This window comes from Callorhinchus milii, unplaced genomic scaffold (assembly GCF_018977255.1).
Source record: "Callorhinchus milii isolate IMCB2004 unplaced genomic scaffold, IMCB_Cmil_1.0 Scaffold4, whole genome shotgun sequence".
NCBI classification, from domain to species: domain Eukaryota; kingdom Metazoa; phylum Chordata; class Chondrichthyes; order Chimaeriformes; family Callorhinchidae; genus Callorhinchus; species Callorhinchus milii.
Genome location: NW_024704745.1, coordinates 73473241 through 73491946, shown reverse-complemented (window position 1 = coordinate 73491946; position 18706 = coordinate 73473241). Strand labels below are relative to the sequence as shown.

The window sequence follows — 18706 nt, the reverse complement described above, 5'->3', positions numbered from 1 at the left end:
CCATCTAGAGGCAGCCGGGAGCTTGGACAGCAATGCAGTGGACGGTCCCACACGTCCAATACAGCTCTAGATTATCAGAGGTGCTGTCCTTCGAACGGAACATTTAAATCTAATTAATAATAATAATTGTTGCATTTGATATAGCGCCTTCGAGACGTCTCAAAGCGTTTCATATAACATACTGTAAAGTAAGTTGACTGTATATTTTGGGGCGAAACACGGCAGTCAATTGCGCACAGCAGTGTCCCACAAACAGTCGTGGATTGAGCGACCAAATTATTATTTTTTAAAAATTCCATGTAGAGTACAGTCCATATGCGGAGTGATTTTCCTTCTACTCTTGTCACAGCTGATCTGCACCTTAACCCTAATCTCAGAAGAGAAATACTTTGCATTTTTCCATTTCCCACCCCAGTCATCTTTATAGCCTAAACAAGACGGAACAATTTACACAGATTTATGAGGCCTTTTTGTACTTTAGACACTTGTCAGGCAGTCAGAATTGCTTTGGCTCTGTCCAAACCCATTTTATACAAGATAATAATACTCTTTGCATTTCAAATATGCCTTATCAAGTCATTAAGATATCTCAAAGCTCTTCACAAGAATTACTGTAAAGTGTAGTAATTGCTTATTTGTAGGTGAACATGCCAGCCAATTTGCACACAACAGTGTTCCGCAAACAGCCATGAAGTGAATCACCAAATTTATCTGGGGGAGTGTTGTCCAGTACACAGGGAGAAACTCCCTCCACTTTTCAAACAGTGTCATGGGATCTTCAACTTCCAGCCTAAAAAAGATTTGTACAGCCCCCACAAATAAAGCAACTTTTAAGTAACTTTAGACCCGTCGGGTTTGGATTTAAAATCCTGGCCTAAGTGGTAGATTAACAGCGAGTTATTCTACTAATATCACCCTGAACCAGTCTCTGAACTGTAAGACACATTTAGAAACCTCCAGAGTTATATCCTGCACCTGTTGTAATCACTGCTAAATATAGATTTTATTTGACACCATTTATTTTTAGTGGATCTGCATTCAAAAAGTCTGGAAAGGCAGTAAATAGTCGGCTCTATTGAGAAAAGACCATTAAGGTTATTACTCGAGCTGATTTAGACAAGCTACCTTACCTCTGAAGGGTATTCCTTACCTCTAACTTGCGATATTTCTTAATGAGATTCTTTAATGGGAGCGCTTTCCGGAAAACTGAAAGGACATCACGCCGACCCATTGGTTCCTCATTAAGAAACTCATTTAAGAAATTAGACATTAAGACACTGTATTTGTTCGGTTGTTGCCAAAACGTGGCATTAGTCTCGATAATCTTAAGACAATAGCCAAGGAAATTATTTGAATTTAACACTGATTGAGCCTCTGACCTGCTTAGTACATTTTCCGCTTGATATATAATGGGTTTGTCCTGTTCCAACTCCATCATTGCATAACCTTGGGTACAGTTTGGGTACAGAACATTATTTTGTGTTGCAACCGCTTAGATGACAGATTATAAGGAAAATTGACATCACTTGTATTTAAAGAGTATTCGCAATGGGGGATTTTGTATAAGGGGGTGGGTGGGGAGTGAAGTTGAAAGCTTTATTAGAGATTTCATGCATTGTTGAAGTAAGCTCACTTCAAAAGCAATGATAACTTTAAACGATGGTGACACCAACCGGATGGAGGCTTACCTTGAGTGAATCCAGTAATGCTGTCATTGCCTTTGGCCAAGTTGATAATGTGCCCATGGTCAGGACCCTCTGTGATCCTGAAGCTTAAGTAGTTGTGGACGCTGTCACGGTCTTCAGCCTTCAGCGCTTTGCCTGTTATCACAAAGCCCAAGTGGCCGGTGGTGAGGATGCGCAGAGTGGGGGCACCTTTGTTCACAACGATCTGAGGCACCCCGTTGTCCACTGACACGATCCGGATAGTCATCATTTGAGGCCTGCGGGTCTCGAACACGGTGTCTGGGAAGACGTAGAAGTCGGTGTGTGTGCCGTCGGTCACCGAGAAGGAGAAGCTGTCCTCGGTGGACTCCGTGCCGTCGTGTCTGTAGCTGATTAGGTTCTCGTTCAGGTCCTGTTTGGTGAATGCCATGACCGGCCTGGTGCCGTTGTACAGCAGCTGCCCGTGGACAGGGACTTGGGTCACCGTGAAGCGCAGCAGGTAGTCAGGTGTGTCCCGATCCTCCACCGTCAGTTCGAAGGGTGTGATGAGTTTCACCTCTCCCTCGTTCACCTGCAGCTCATGCACTGTGAGCACGGGCTTCTTGTTGTCCACATCGCTGATGGACACTCTGAAGGTACGGAACACGGGGTTATAGCCGTCGGTCACTTCAAACTCAAAGCTGTCCATTTTTACCTCATCCTCAGACGTGTGGATGTAGTAGACCTTGTTTCCAGCTAGTTGTAGCTGTGTGAAGGTGTTGATGGGCATGCCAGGGCTGTCCGTGCACTCCAAATGGCCACGGATGGGTGCCCGGGTGATGCTGAACAGCAGATTTTCGTCGGGGCTGTTCAGGTCACTGGTGCTGAGCAGATCAGTCGTGAGGGTAACCTTTCCACCTTCCTTCAGAGATACCCCTTTGCTCACCACGTCAGGGAAGATCATGTCAATGCCGCCGACAGAGACATAGAAGTAGCGGTCAATGAGCGGGTTGATGCCGTCCGTCACGTCAAATTTGATGAGGTCCCTGATGCCCTCTTGCCCGGTGTGCACGTACTGGATCAGGTTCCTGTCGATATCATCCTGGGTGAAGTTCATCCCCAACGTGATGTTTCCAAAGTTGCCTGAAGGCAGCAGATGCTGCAAGAGTCCTTGACCTGGTCCGTAACGTATAATGTAGGTGAGTGTTTTGTCATCGGAATCCAAGTCAGTGGCTTTGAGAATGGTGTTCGTGATTGGCTTGGTGTCTCCCATCTCAATTTCCAGCCCATCGTTGATGGACATTCTCGGGGTCTCGTCGTCCAGCACAATGACCATGATCATCACAGTCTTCTCCACGCTGTGTTTCCCGTCGGTAAGCCTGATCTCAAAACTGTCTTCCTCCGTCTCGGAATCGTCGTGCTCGTAAATGATGCTTGAGCCCTCCCTGATCTGCTCCAGGGTGAAGCTGTTTACCAGGACGGTGCCGGTGGTCAGCTGGTTGACGATCTGGCCGTGTTTCGGGGGCTTGATGATCGAGAAGGTCAGCTGGTCGGCAGGTACGTCCCCATCGACCGCGTTCAGAATCGGCGTGTCAATCACCAGGCTCATTCCCTCCATCACCACGAACTCTCTCATGAACACCTCTGGAGTCTCGTCGTTCGCGGGGATGATGATAATGGAGAAAAAGTGCCTCCGGGAGAAATTGATCCCGTCCGAGCAGCGAAAGGTGAAGCGATCCTCAACTGGCTCCACTGACCTGTGGATGCTCTGCACGTAGTTCATGTGTCCCAGTCTCACGTCCTTCAGGGTGAAGGCACTGACCGCTGTCCCTGCACGCGACTTCTCGGAGCCAGGAGCCGGAGAAATGTTCTCCACGTAGCCAGAGGTGGGTTGGACGATGATGGTGCAGAGGATGTCGTCTTCGGGGGTGTCAAAGTCGTCGGCGTTCATGTGCTCTAGTGTGATTGTATTTTTGTCACCCTCCACGACAGTGAACTGCTCTCCCACAGTGACCTCTGGTGCCTGGCTGTCAACAGGAAGAATAGTCACTTGCACACGAACGCCTTGCACTTTGTTGCCCCCAATGTTCCACTCATCCGACATGTCGGACAGGGTCAGGTTGAAGGAATCCTCCTTTCTCTGCAGTCCTATCTCGCCGCTTGTGTGAGCGTAGACCACGACGCCACTGATAATGTCCTGCTGCGTGAAGCGTTCAGCGGGGATCCCATTAACCAAGATCTCGCCCAATTTGGGATTATCCTCCACAATAAAAGTCAATCGAAGGTCATCCGTGTCTTCATCCGTTCCCTGAATTACGTTAGTTGTGACCTCAGTGGCTCCGTTTTCCAGCACGTCCAAGTAGGACCCAATTGTCCCAGCGGGTAGCATAATGGTCGGTACTTCATCATCGACGGGCCGTACTGTTACCCTCACCGTGATGGTGACTATATGAACTCCATCGCTTACGTCAAGTTGTAAAGAATCACCCGTGGACTCATCACCGTTGTGCACGTAGGCTATTTTGCCATTAGCTACATCATCCAAAGTGAACACCTCGGCCCCAGCGATATCGATGCCTTCGTATCGCAGGTAGCCGTGTGCTGGGACCTGAGAAAGTGTAAATGTGATCTGGGATCCCATCGTGTCTGCATCAGTGGCGTCCAGCTCGGCGCTTGTGATGACGTAAGTGGCTCTTTCGAACATGGTGAAGCCGGTGTTGGTTATTTGAGGCGGTTTGTTATCCACCGGCTGCAGGAAGATCGTAAACGTGCCCTCGGCGCTGTTGCCGTTGGTGTCCTCCACGGTGAAGTCGAACTGGACCACGTGAGCAGTGATTCCAAGCTCCAAGTCTGGGGGTCTGTAGGCAATTTTGTGGTGATTGACTTGAGCCTGAGTAAACTCCACGACCAAAGTGTCCGGACTTTCCGTTAACACTATGTTACCCATCAGCACCGGGTTGTTTTCATCGGTGTTGGTGGGAGGCTTTGTGATGGTGTATTTCAGGTCCCGGTCGTCCGAATCCAGGTCGGTAAAACGAAGGCATTTCTTCCGAAAGTGCGTCAAATGATACTCCTCCACTATTATCTGCAGCGTGGTGCCTGGGAACATTTCCGGGGGGATGTCATCCACTGGCTGGATTTTGACGATGAAAGTGTGTTCTCCAGATTGGTTGGGGGGATCGTTATCGTCCTGAACCCGGAACACAAACTGGTCCATGACAGTGGTGGTGCTGTGAGGTCCGATGTGTCGGTAGAACAGCTTCCCATCGAAAATGTCCTGCTGGAACCATTCAGTCACCACTTTTTCGAAGACCCCTTCGCTTTCGACGAACCTCCAGGAGAAAGGATCGTCCGGCCGCTCCAGTTGCCGGAGCACCAGCTCTCCGAGGGCGGAGAGGGGCGGCTCGAGGGTGAACACGATGGTGGAGTCTTCGGAGTCGATGTCGGTGGCGCTGAGCACGAAGGGCGAGATGGCGAGCATCTGGTTCTTGGCCAGCACCAGCCCGGTGTTGGCGTTCACGATGGGGGGCTCGTCGTCGGTGGGCACGACAGTAATGGGGAAGAGGAACTCGACCGCGTGCGTGCCGTCCGTCATGCGGAATATGATGTTGTCGCTGTACGTGTCGCTGCCGTCGTGCTGGTAAACCACGATGCCCGAGTCCAGGTCGGCCGGAGTGAAGAATTTCCTGCGGGCTCCCAGCACACTCAGGTCGCCGTGCCTGAGCCCGTCCACCACCGTGATCCTCACCTGCTCCAGGTTGTCCTCGTCGCTGATCTCCAGGTTCTGTCCGCTGGACAGCGGCCTGGACTGACCCTCGTACAGTAACTGTCCCGTGTTGTGGGTCACGACGGGGGCCAGTGTGTTCATGGGCTTCACCACGATCATGAAGGCGAAGGGGTCGGACACGGCACCCTCGGTGTCCACCACCTCAAACTCGATTTGGAAGATCCTCTCCACATCGGAGTCCACTGCCGGCGGCTTGTAGGCGATCTTCAGGTCCCTGAGGTCCTGTTGGTGGAAGGAGGCGATGGGCAGGTGCCGGTCGTCGGTGCTGACCAGATAGCCCTGCTGGTGGCCCAGAGGCGAGGTGACATTGAAGATCAAATCGCCCGGGTCGCTCTCCGCATCCTCGGCCGCCAGCATGTCAGGGGTGAGCGCGGTCATGACAAACTGGTCCACCTCCATCATCATCATGGACACGAAGCTGGGCTTGGGGGCCGTGTTCTCCTCGCCCTCTCGGATGCGCACCAGGCTCTGGAAGTGCTCCTGCTTGAGCAGGCGGCCGTCCAGGCTGTGCAGCTCGGCCACCAAGGGGACGTGGTCGCGGTTGGGGGACCTGCCGGGGGCCGAGTGCCGATAGCGGATGCCCAGGGAGAGGAAGCGCTGGCAGTCCACCATCAGCCCGGGCTCGGGCCAGGCCTCGGACTCCTGACCCCGCACCAGCCTCCCGTAGCGCGGCAACCCTCCGACTCCGGCCAGCACGCCCGCGCTGCACACCTGCGAGGCGGGGTCGTAGGCGAACTCCAGCACCCTGCCGTCCAGTGGGTTGCTGGTGCCCCGCAGGCGCTCCACGGCAAGCGGCACGTTGCGGGTGACGATCTCCAGCTGCGTGAAGACCACCTGCACCCGCAGCACGAAGGGGATGACGGCAGTGGCCGCCGGTGTGTCGTACCTCAGCTGCAGCCGCACGCGGTCCCGGCTCGGGCTGCGGGAGCCCAGGTGAGAGTAAGTGACCTCCCCGGGGCCGAAGTCGCACGGGAACTTCTTGGGGCTGAGCCGGCCCGGCCTCTGCGACAGCGGGTCGTTGTCCAGCACCGTGACCGTGCACTTGTCGCCCGGGTGCACCTGGATGACCAGGTCATCCACAGGGTCGATGGACACAGACCTGCCGAAGGGGACCCTGACCCCGCTGTTGGCCAGGAGGATGGCGTCCTCGGAGGATGACGGCTGCCCATACGAGGCTTGGAGTCCGTACAGCAGCTCCAGGCTGTTCAGGTCCAGGTTCGGGTCCAGGTCCGGGTCGGCTCTGTGCCGAGCCGCGGCTCCGGGAGCTGTCAGCATCAGCGTCAGCAACAACAGCGACCGCAACAGCAGCAGCCGAGCCGATGCCACTCGCCACCAGCCGGCAATCCCACCACCACCACCATTCCCTGGACAACTCCAGGATCCAGCCACGGTTTTCATCGTTTAATGGTTCGAATCTTTTTTTCTTAATCAATCAATCAATCAATCAATCAATCAATCAATCAGTCAGTCAGTCAATCAATCAATCAAACAAAATTCTTTTTTTTGGCAGAACAATTTTTTTTCTCACTTCTTGGAAGAAAACATTTTTTATTTTCTTTGGAAGGAAATTATTATTATTATAAAACGTTTTCCTCTTTCTTTTCTTGATCTGGGAGGGGGTCAGGGTTTTTTGGGGGGTGGGGAGGGGGGGGGATGGGGGGGGGAGGAGGAATCCTTTCTTTCGTGGTAAAAAAACTCCCCAAAAGACAACTTTTTCTCTCAATTAACTCTCTCTCTCTCTCTCTCTCTGCCTTGTAAAGCAACTCTCTCCCACTCACTCGACTTTCAAGTCAAAAAAGTTCTGTAAGATGAAAAAAAAGTTAGAAATAGTTGTTTCTTCTCCTTCTTTCACACTCTCTCTCTCTCTCCTGGAATAAGAGAGTTGGAATAGTTGTTGCGTTTTTCCTCTCTCTCTTTCACACACTCTCTCTCTCTCCTGGAAAAAGAGTTGGAATAGTTGTTGCTTTTCTTCTCTCTCTCTTTCACACTCTCTCTCTCTCCTGAAATAAGAGAGTTGGAATAGTTGTTGCTTTTTCTCTCTCTCTCTTTCACACTCCCTCTCTCCTGGAATAAGAGAGTTGGAATAGTTGCTGTTTTTTTCCTCCCTCTTTCACACTCCCTCTCTCCTGGAATAAGAGAGTTGGAATAGTTGAAGCTTTTTTCCTCTCTCTCTTTCACACTCCCTCTCTCCTGGAATAAGAGAGTTGGAATAGTTGTAGCTTTTTCCTCTCTCTCTTTCACACTCCCTCTCTCCTGGAATAAGAGAGTTGGAATAGTTGAAGCTTTTTTCCTCTCTCTCTTTCACACTCCCTCTCTCCTGGAATAAGAGTTGGAATAGTTGTTGCTTTTTTCCTCTCTCTTTCACACTTTTTTCTGCAAAAAGAGAGTTGGAATAGTTGTAGCTTTTTTTCCTCTCTCTCTTTCACACTCCCTCTCTCCTGGAATAAGAGAGTTGGAATACTTGTAGCTTTTTCCTCTCTCTTTCACACTCCCTCTCTCTCTCTCTCTCCTGGAATAAGAGAGTTGGAGCAGTGTCTCTCTCTCTCTCTCTCTCTCCCCCTCTGGAGGTGTCGCTGCCCCTCTTTCCCCTCTCTCCAGCCCCAGTGCCCGGGGTGTGCTGCCCTCTCTCCCCTCTCTCCAGCCCCAGTGCCCGGGGTGTGCTGCCCTCTCTCCCCTCTCTCCAGCCCCAGTGCCCGGGGTGTGCTGCCCCCTCTCCGGCTATAAACCCCGGGCCGGGGGGGCGCTGCTGACGGAAGTACCGCCTCGTTCCTGCACTCATTGGGAGATCAATGAGAGCCCTCGGACTCTGTTTACTGTCGGTCTTTCCGGCACATCAGGTGAACTGTCAGGAAAGTGACTGTACTGAGCAGCGGATCCCACACTCACTCACTCACACTCACTCACTCACACACTCTCACTCACTCACTCACTCACACACACACACACACTCTCACTCACTCACACTCTCACTCACTCACACACTCTCACTCACTCACTCACACACTCACTCACTCACTCACACACACACTCACTCACTCACACACAGCACTCACACACTCACTCACTCACACTCACTCACTCACACACACAGCACTCACTCACTCACACACACACACACACTCACACACTCACTCACTCACACACTCACTCACTCACTCACACACTCACTCACTCACACACTCACTCACTCACACTCACTCACTCACACACTCACTCACTCACTCACTCACACACACACTCACTCACACACTCACTCACACACTCACTCACTCACACACTCACTCACTCACTCACACACACACTCACTCACTCACACACTCACTCACTCACTCACACACACACTCACTCACACACACACTCACTCACTCACTCACACACACACACACTCTCACTCACTCACTCACACACTCACTCACACACTCACTCACTCACTCACTCACTCACACACACACAGCACTCACACACACACAGCACTCACTCACTCACACTCACTCACTCACACACACAGCACTCACACACTCACTCACTCACACTCACTCACTCACACACACAGCACTCACTCACTCACACACACACACACACTCACACACTCACTCACTCACATCCACTCACTCACTCACTCACTCACTCACTCACATCCACTCACTCACTCTCACACAAACACACACACAGAATAACACACACACACACAGATTAACACACACACAAACACACAGAATGACACACACACACACAGAGAATGAGACACACACACACACAGAATGACAACACACACACACACACACAGAATGACACACACACACACACACAGAATGACACACACACACACACACAGAATGACACACACACACACACACAGAATGACACACACACACACACACAGAATGACACACACACACACACACAGAATGAGACACACACAGAGAATCAGAGAGACGTACAGAGACAGACAAAGAGAGATAAACAGAAGGGAAGAGGAAAATACCAGTAAACGAAAAGAAAGTTCTAACAAAAGTTAGAGGAAGGAGAGAGAGAGAGAGAGAGAGAGAGTGTGGGGAGAAATGAATCTAATTTGACTGCGAAGAATTGTATAGATTAAGGGAAAGAGCCAAAAAATAACGAAGGGAAAAGAAAATCGAGGGATTGCTCGGTGGGGAGGGAAGAGCGTTGACAAATGTATTGTATAAAATAGGTTTTGCAAAGTAAAACAAATCCCAATTCGCTATTGCATTTTTTTTTGAAACATCGAGAGTGCTGCAGAGGAGGTGAGTGAACGGTTAATCCTGTGGTTTTGATCCCCTTCACTGTGAGTGTGAGTGTGTGAGTGTGAGTGTGAGTGTGTGTGAGTGTGACCCTCTGTGGCTAACTCTGGGTTATTCTGCAACAAGTCAACCCACTCTCCCACCAAAGAAAGTTATAAAGTGCACAGTTAAATCCATGTTTATTTGTCGCTGGTCTGTTTTCTATCCAGTACACACACACACACACACACATTTACACACTCGTGTGCAGTTTTCACCAGCCATTTGCACTCTTTCCCACCTTGTTTACAAAGAGATCGATCATGCATTGCTATCGCAGGCTGTTTCTTGTGGGCCTGGCGGAGATTTTTCTTTGCTCCATCTTACGTCAGCACTTACTGGCGAGCGAGCGTTCGAGGAAGGCTTCGCTCGCCGTCTTACAGAAAGCCCGTCGATCATTGAACGCTCACGAATGAATGGGATCGATTAGCGAGCTCTCTTGAACTTTCGAGAGCATTTGCCTCCTTGCCTCACATTTGATCGCAACGCAGCCTTTCACTGGTATATATCTATCTATCTCTGAGATCGGCCCCTTCTTCGGTGAGTTGTTCCCAACAAGATATAGTCATGTCAGTCGGTGCTCTCTCAGAGGTCCATTGGAAAGGCACAAGTTGGTGTGGAACAGTGTACAGTGCTCCCCCAACTGAGCCTGAGGTTAAGGTGAGCACAGAGGTCAACACTGGTCTGATGCTGACACTTGGCTGATGCAGAAGTGGGAAAGGGCTGGATTCACCCGCACTGCATCCAAAACAAAAGGGACCATCTAGCACTAAGGGCGGTTATAGATGAAAATTCAAGTAAAAAGGCCAGACAATTGATTTTGTGCGTCCTCGCAAAATAAAATGGGACGCTCAATATGTTGAGACTGGTTCATCATTTGTGCGCAGTGGTAGCTCTCCGAGTAGGAAGGTTGTGGGTTGAAGCCCCACGCCAGGACTTGGAATCACATAGTCTAAGCTCACACTCCAGTGCAGCGCTGGGGATATGTTGCATTGTAGGAGGTGCCATCCTTCTGATGAGACTTTAAACCGAGGTCCCATCTGTCTGTTCAGGTGGATGATAAAGATCCCATGGCACTATTTGAAAAGATAAGGGAGTTTCTCCTGGTGTCCTGCCAACAAACTCCCAAGTAAAACTGGTCGCTCACCTGATTTTATTTGGATGTTTATGGGACATTGCTATACACAAATTGGCTGCTGCATTCATCTACGTTTTACAGTAAATGCTGTGAATTGCTTTGAGATATCATCCTGACTTGGCATAACAAATGCAAGGATTATTATTATTTTCTTAAAGTTATTTGAAAAGTAAAAAAATCCGATATTGTCTGAGCTGCAGATCAGTTTACACAATCCTGACTCACCACATCACTGTTTTGGGTTATTGCTGCTCACGTTCGCTTACAAAATACACAGCCAATGCACTTCACAGTAAATTCCCACAAAACACTTTGAAACATCTTGACAATATGATAGGTGTTACATCAAATGCAAGAATTTTTATTATCATAGATTAACTCCGTAGATTCAATCCCTCTCCCTCCTTGTCCATCTTCAGATCGCACCTGAAGTCCTTCTTTGACTGTGTCTATTTTCACCTCCCTTCCTCTCTCTGGCTCAGCATCAAGCCACTGCTACAGTCAAAAGCTCTCAGTTACTATCCCATGTGAAGGGCGCTATATATAAATGTAAGTTGTTGTTAACCAAGCTGAGTAATGTGTGAGATTTTTCCTCTCACAATTTTCTGCAGTTACACATTTTTGTGTGGCTGAACAGTAGGATCAAGCCTTCTGTTTGCTGAATTTTGCAAATGCCGTATTTTTTTAGAAAAGTGCACCTTGTTGCAAGAGCATATAGTCAACTGCACTATCGCGCAGTGGCTGTTGTTATTAGTTGTTCATTTCATTTCAGAATGACGGTGCTGCTTGAACCTGGAGGTATAATTAAAGGTGTTTATGATGCCCTATCCCATCTGGTCTCCCTTACAATGACCACTTTTAAAATGCAGTACATTTAGGATTTGTTGCCTGTCAGGGGGTTGATTGCAGGTAATCTTTTGAAAATATGGAGTGCAGTTGAACACAGTCAGATGTGTAAATCAAGGGTTATGCGCTTGTCGGGAAATGGCTTTTATCCACACGTAAGGGGAAGGTTGAAACGTTTGGTTGACCTGCATGTGTTGGGGGAGAGGGAGAGAGCACCAACCAGTTAATTCGGTCACTCTTTCTTGTTTCAATGAAATACTCTGTGAATTCAACCTTCCTCAAAGCAGATATGTTGGCCTGTCAATTTGTCTGTCCATTTCAAATAATATTAATAATCCTTGTATTTGATACAGTGCCTTATCATGTAGTTGAGATATCTCAATGCGCTTCTGGACTGGATTTTGTGGGTGAAATGCAGCAGCAATATCCCACGAACCATCATGGAGTGAATGACCAAATTATTTTTTGGGGGTTGGGGGGAATTATTATCCCTGGAAAGCGATGAACATATTACTAACAACCAGGTGCTATTTAATGCACTTTCATATTGGTTCAAAAATAAGGTCTTTAAACTAATTCCACAAAGGTTCGTGCAAGACTTTTTCTGTCTTGCGATTATTTTTGTTCAGTTTTTAGTCAGATCCCACTTTAGCTTACAGACGTGGGGTTACACCATCAAATTGCTTATTTAAGTGCAAAAGAGTTAACTAAAAATGGCAAATTTACATGGTCTGGATTGCCTTGGGGCTGGAGAAGCTAAACAATTTTACATGATATTATGGGTCTCTTGTGCATCTGAGATGGGATAATTTACCCACATGTTATAAGCAAATTAAACCAAATTCTCACAGTATAAGATTTAACCTGGAATAGATTAAAGTGTTGACAAATTGATTTTTTTTATTTAACAGGTTTATCTGGCGGGTGATAAAATTGGTGTATGTCTTTAGGTTTTATCTCTTTTATCGGAGCAGATGTAACCTCCTTGTCATGTTAGCTCGGGGTCAATTGTGTTTAAAGTGTTCAAACAATCTATATTGCCAGCATTGCCGGTTGGATTATTTTACATGTATCAGGCTAGCACAGTTGGAGGCACGCTTGCCTCTGAGTCACAAAGGTTGTGAGTTGAAGTTCTACATCAGGATTTAGACCTACTCTGACCCTCCAGTGTAGTGCTGGGGGAGAACTGCATTGTTGAAGGGGTCAACCTTCAGATGAGATGCTAAACCGAGGCCCCACCTGCTTGTTCAGGTGGATCTCAAAGATCCCATGCAGCTAATTGAAAAGAGAAAGGAGTTTCTTCCGGTGTCCTGGCCAACATTTCCCCAGCTAAAATTAATCACTCACTTCATGGCTGTTTGTGGACATTGAATGCCGCATTTGCCTCTACACTACATTCTACAGTCAATCCTGTGAAGTGCTTTGATCATCTTGATGATGTGATAACGTGTTATATTAAATACAAGCATTATGTTATTCTTTATAAAATCTTTGGGCTTTATTGTCCTATGGGTGGATGTAAAGGCTCTTTTACAGTATCATAACAATTTACATTTATATGGCACCTTTCATGTTGGGAGGATGCCCCCAAAGTGCTTGACCCTGCTGCCTGGGTGCCCAAGCTGGGAGTGGGAGCTGAGAGCATGGGATAAACATGAATGAAACTTGGTACCAGAGGTACTTCTTGAGATTGACCTTGAGGTGAGGGAGAAATGAAGTTGGTGGAGGGGACTCCGAGATGGAATTCCAGAAAGCGAGGCCACAATGGCTTAAAGCTCGCCCAGCGATGGTGGGGTGCATAAGGCGGACATAGGGGGGCTATGAAGCAGGCAAAGGGAGTGGTTTTAAAGGAGGTGGCAGAGGTAGAGTGGACCTAGACTGTAGAGGGATTTAAAGGCAACTTTAAGGCATTTTTGGTAACTGGGTACTAACCACATTACCACTACAACCACCAAGAATGCTATTTTGCACATTCTTGCATAGTAATTTAGTGCAGGGAGTAAGAAAATTCACCCAATAGAACATAATGTGTAATAATGCAAATTAAACACTATAACAACCAGAAATGACCCACTTGACCTTTACTAAAGAGACTTTGTTGCATGCTGGCAATAAATGAAAGAGAGGGGCAGTAAGTGAAAGATAATAAAAACAGCCAGCAGACAAGCTGAGATCCAGGGAGCAAGAATTTTAAGATTTTGTTGAATTATTTAATAAGATAAAGAGAAATGTTGTGGTCTTTAAAACTCAATTCACTAAGCGACAAAATAACTGGCAGAAAATACCTCGACAAGGAAGAGGTTTGTGAAAATTAAGAGGATCAGTAGTGAGTTTGAAATGCTGCACACTGTCCAGGGTCTTGGGATGTCCTCCTGACGCGAAAGGCACTTTACAAACGTAACTTTGTCGTTGTTGTTGTTGTTATAGAAGCCGCCTCGATCACATTTGCACTATTCTTTTGCAAAATGGCCATGCTGGGTGGTATGTGACTGTCCAAGGTCAGTCGGGATTGTTAAACACTTTGAGACATTCTCCTGATGTAAAAGGCATTATATAAGTGTAAATTGTATTGTATCTGAGGGGCCATTGTTACCAATGGCTTATTAACTCCATATCTCTCAAGACTGTCAGAATTCATAATACTTGCATTTGATGTAGCGCCTTATCACATTGTTGAATCACCTCAAAGCGCTTTGCAGAATTTACTCGAGGATGTGGTGATTCTGTATTTGTAGGTAAACTGGAAACAACTTCCTGAATAACCTTTTCCTCTTATTTCTTCAAAGGTCTGCATTTTGTAACCACATCTGCTTGAATCCATTTGTTATTACTTGACAGCTCAATAGCAAAATAGTTAATTAGGCTTTAAACAGATGTGAGATGTGATTTTCTGATGTCATTGATGGGTGGATTTAAAATGTTATAATATCAATATAGAAAATAGTCAACATTTTTGGTGATTATTATACGCAGAACTCTCAGACTCTAAGAGTATATGTTTATCTGTCATATGTCTGACGCATTTCGGCTGTTATAATGTGGGAACTTGGATTATTTATTATTTTATGATGTACTTTCCATCTTTGGTCCACTTGGGATGACAGTAACCATGCATTTCTGTTCATTTTTGTCACATGTGATAAGGTGCTATATCAAATGCAATTTTTTTCTTCCAATCTGTGATTTTTATGACTAAACTACCTTTTCATAGAAGTCTGCCCTCTGTTGGATAATCATAGCCATTGTACCAACACAACGCAAAACAATACAATGTACATTTGAATGTACTATGTAAATGTGCGTTGTATTGTTGGAGGACGCCTCAAAGCGCTTGACAAAGCTACATGGGCATTGGAGCTTGGGCGGATTGGTGTAGTCTGACAGGCAGTAGTTCACATGAATCAACAAAGTATCCTTCGGTTAATTTCTCACTCAGTGGTTCAGATGTGTTATAGTCCTATTGTGAAGGATACAGAGATAGGGAGGTGATACAGCATAAATTGATTGATAGGTGAGAGTGAGGATATTGAAGATGATCCATTGGGAGATAGTGGAACCTGGTGAGGATTGAAGGGATGGTTGTGCAGAGTTGGTGCGGATGAGGATGCAGGCAACGGAGTTCTGGATTAACCTCATTTTATGGGTGATGGAACTTGGTAGACTGGCAAGGAATGTATTTAAAATTTCTAGGCAAGAAGTGACAAAGGCGTGAATGAGGGTTTCAGAGTCATTTGGTGTGAGCAAGTCAGAATGTCCAATGCTGTAAGTCACAAACAGTAAACCTTCCATTTCACAGGAAACCTTTCACAAATGCAATGTAAGACTGTACTTTATTTTAACTGCCACTGTGATCACCATAGCTACCGGAACAACCACCTTGAAAATAATTTACAGTGGAAAAGCTTATTCTGAAGGGTTTGTCTGAAATGTTTAAACAATAAGAGGAAGGGTGGGCTTAAAAACCTTTTGTGTTCATTTTCCTGACAGGCATGGGTAGGAGAAGTAAAAGCTATTGCTAAATCCCCTCATAACTATATGACTTGGAACTCATATATTTTAGGCTGACTCTCTACTACAGTATTGGGGCTCACTGCATTGTCGGAGGTGTGTTGTTGTTGCTGTGCTTTCATAGAATCATAGAATTATACAACACAGAAGGAGGTCATTTAGCCCATCGTGTCTGCACCAGCTCTTTGAAAAGTGCTATTCAAAGCAATCCCACTCCCCCGCTTTCTCCCCATAGCCCTGCAAACTTGTCCTCTCCAAATGATTATCTACTTCTCTCTTAAAAGCTGTTATCGAATCGGCTTCCACCACCCTCTCAAGCAATGCATTCCAGACCTGAACAATTCGCTGTGTGAAAAAACTTCTTTTCACCTCACCTCTGTTTCTTTTAACAACTATTTTAAATCAGTGTCCTCAGGTTACCGACCCACCCGCCAGTGAAAATAGTTTCTCCTTGTTCACCCTATCGAATCCCTTCATAATTTTGAATACTTCTATTAAGTCTCCTCTTACCCTTCTCTGCTCCAAGGAGAATAATCCTAAATTCTCTAGCCTCTCCTGATAACTGAAGTCCCTCATTCCTGGTACCATCCTGGCAATTGTCCTTTGCAATGCCTTGACATCCTTTCTAAAGTGTGTTGCCCAGAACTGAACACAATACTCTAGCTGAGGCCTAACCAATGATCATCATAACTTCATGACTTCTGACTTCTATGCCCCTATTTACAAAGCCAATGAGATGTTGGCTGAGATATTAAACTGAGGAGGTCATGTCTCCTGTTCAGGTGGACGTTAAAGATTCTATAGCACTATTTTAAAAGAGAAGGGGCTTTCTCCTGGTCTCCTGGCCAATACTCCCCCAAATAATCTTCACTTCATGGCTGTCTGTCAGACACCACTGTGTGCAAATTGGCTGCCATGTTTATCTAAATATCCACAGTCGCTACACTTTACAGTATATACTGTGAAGTGCTTTGAGATGATAACAACAATAACAACTTCTACTTGCGTAGCACCCTTCACATAGAATCAAGCCTTAGTGCACTTCACAGGGATTGTGTTGGACATCACATTATGGTGAGAGCGGAAGTCACCACAGGCATGATCGAAGAGGAGGTTGTTAAGCAGATAGAGAGGGAATAGGATGGAGTGGTAGAGGGAAGGAGTTCCAGTGGGTGGAGTTGTAGTTGTTGAATGCAACTCCATCTTCAACTCTGATAATTATTTGGGCTAGTTGAGCTAGTCTGTGCCGCTTGTATTCAGGTGCACAGGATTGGGATTTGAGAGTGGGGAGGTTGCTGTCGTGTACGGGGGAGGAGGTAGGATGGGACATTTTAGGGGGAGGCTAGATGTGTATTGAACATGGATGAGAAACAGACACTGAGAGGCTTCATGGTAGAATTGAGGTCACTGCAGGTAGAGGACCAGAGAGAGAGAAGGTCGAAAGACAAGTGGGCATTTGAGAGGGGGGAGATTCTTTTTCTAAGGGTGGATGGAGATAGCTGTGGGTTTGGCAGATGGCAGGGGGATGTGGGAGGAGAGGGATACAAGGAAATAATTGGAGATGGCCTTGTCAGTGATGTCATAAGGTGATGTTCTGAAATATGTGAGGTTGAAGTTCCATGTATTTGCTGTAATTTTTTATAAAACTATGATTTGTTTGATAAATGGTACATTTTCAGGTCAGATGGATTTTTAGCAGGCGAGAAAGTGTAAATTCAGGTACTCATTGATTTCCGTAGTGAACCTACAATTACTCTCGAGACATCGATCCATCATTCTATGGACATCCTGGGTTTGGTAATCATGATGTAATGATATCTCCAGGTAATTGCAGGTCTAATATGACAAGTGGCAAGTCTTCATTGTTGAGCTTGTGTGTCACATTATCTGGGTTAGAAAAGGAAATGCAATGGGCAATTATTTTCCGAATGGTTCTGAGTCTTCAGAAAGGAGAATTGTCTGAGTGCGTGCAGTGTTTTTAAAAGTATAATAGTCAGGCACAGCAGGTGTCATTCTACAAGTCTCGTATTTATTGCTGCTCTTTGTGAATTCCTCATGCACACACGGAAGCACAATACAGCCTGTAATAATAGGAGGTGCTGTTCTTTAGGCATGATCGTTTCTAGCTATGGGAAACGCAACATTAAAATAGGGGCAAGGATATGGGATAAGATACTTGACAAGTGAGAAAAAAGGGTAGATTAATCCCAGGTATTCAACAAAGGGAATAATATTTGATCAATAAATGATTCATTTATTTTTCTGATGAGCGGAGCTGAATTATATTCCATTCAAGTGTGATTTACAATAGGAAAATGCATGATTTTCAGAAACGAATGTGTGACAAATATAAAATATGTCACAAACATAAATTAATAGATGCAGATAGGCAGTCTTCCCTTTTCATTGGTGTAATATAGATACGATCTATGCAACAATAACAAGAACTTGTGGTTATATAACACCCTTTCCACAGAAGAGCATCTCAAGTCTGAGGTTCTACTGATATTTAGAAGCTGAACTCATATCTGTGGCTCCTAGGTTTGAAGAATTCACACTGACATTGCTTCAATGGACTATTGAAGCCTCCAGCATTAGTTACATCTGGTCTTACATACACAGTAACAAAATCTGGCTTGATGCCCTGAGTATTAAAAGATTCAGCCTGGCTCAGCGGAGAGGATTCTTGCCTATGAATCAAAAGATTTGAGTTCAAATCCTACTTTGAACTCACAGTGCAGGTTGAAACTCCCAATACAGTGTGGGAAGGGTGCACAGGAATGTTGGAGGTGTTGTCCTACAGATAAGACGTATCTAACCAAGGTCTCTAAACGAGACTGATATAGCACCTTCCATGTCAGGAAGATATCTCTGAGCACTTCACTGAATTTACTGTCAAGTGTAGTGATTCTGTGTTTTGTAGGAGAATGTGGCAGCCAATATGCATGCAGCAATATCCCACAAACAGTCATGAAGTAAATGA

The 18706-nt window shown here is 46.3% G+C and overlaps 1 protein-coding gene across 1 annotated transcript in view; it reads right to left on the bottom strand.

Moving 5' to 3' along the window:
* LOC103177183 (FRAS1 related extracellular matrix 2) overlaps window positions 1-6878 on the bottom strand; it is a 137914-nt gene extending 131036 nt beyond the window's left edge. Inside the window, exon 1 of the mRNA XM_042334187.1 lies at window positions 1689-6878. Coding sequence (XP_042190121.1) covers window positions 1689-6828 — 5140 coding nt within the window. The 5' untranslated portion in view covers window positions 6829-6878. The remainder of the gene's footprint in view (window positions 1-1688) is intronic.
* Between the last annotated feature and the right edge of the window lie 11828 nt (window positions 6879-18706).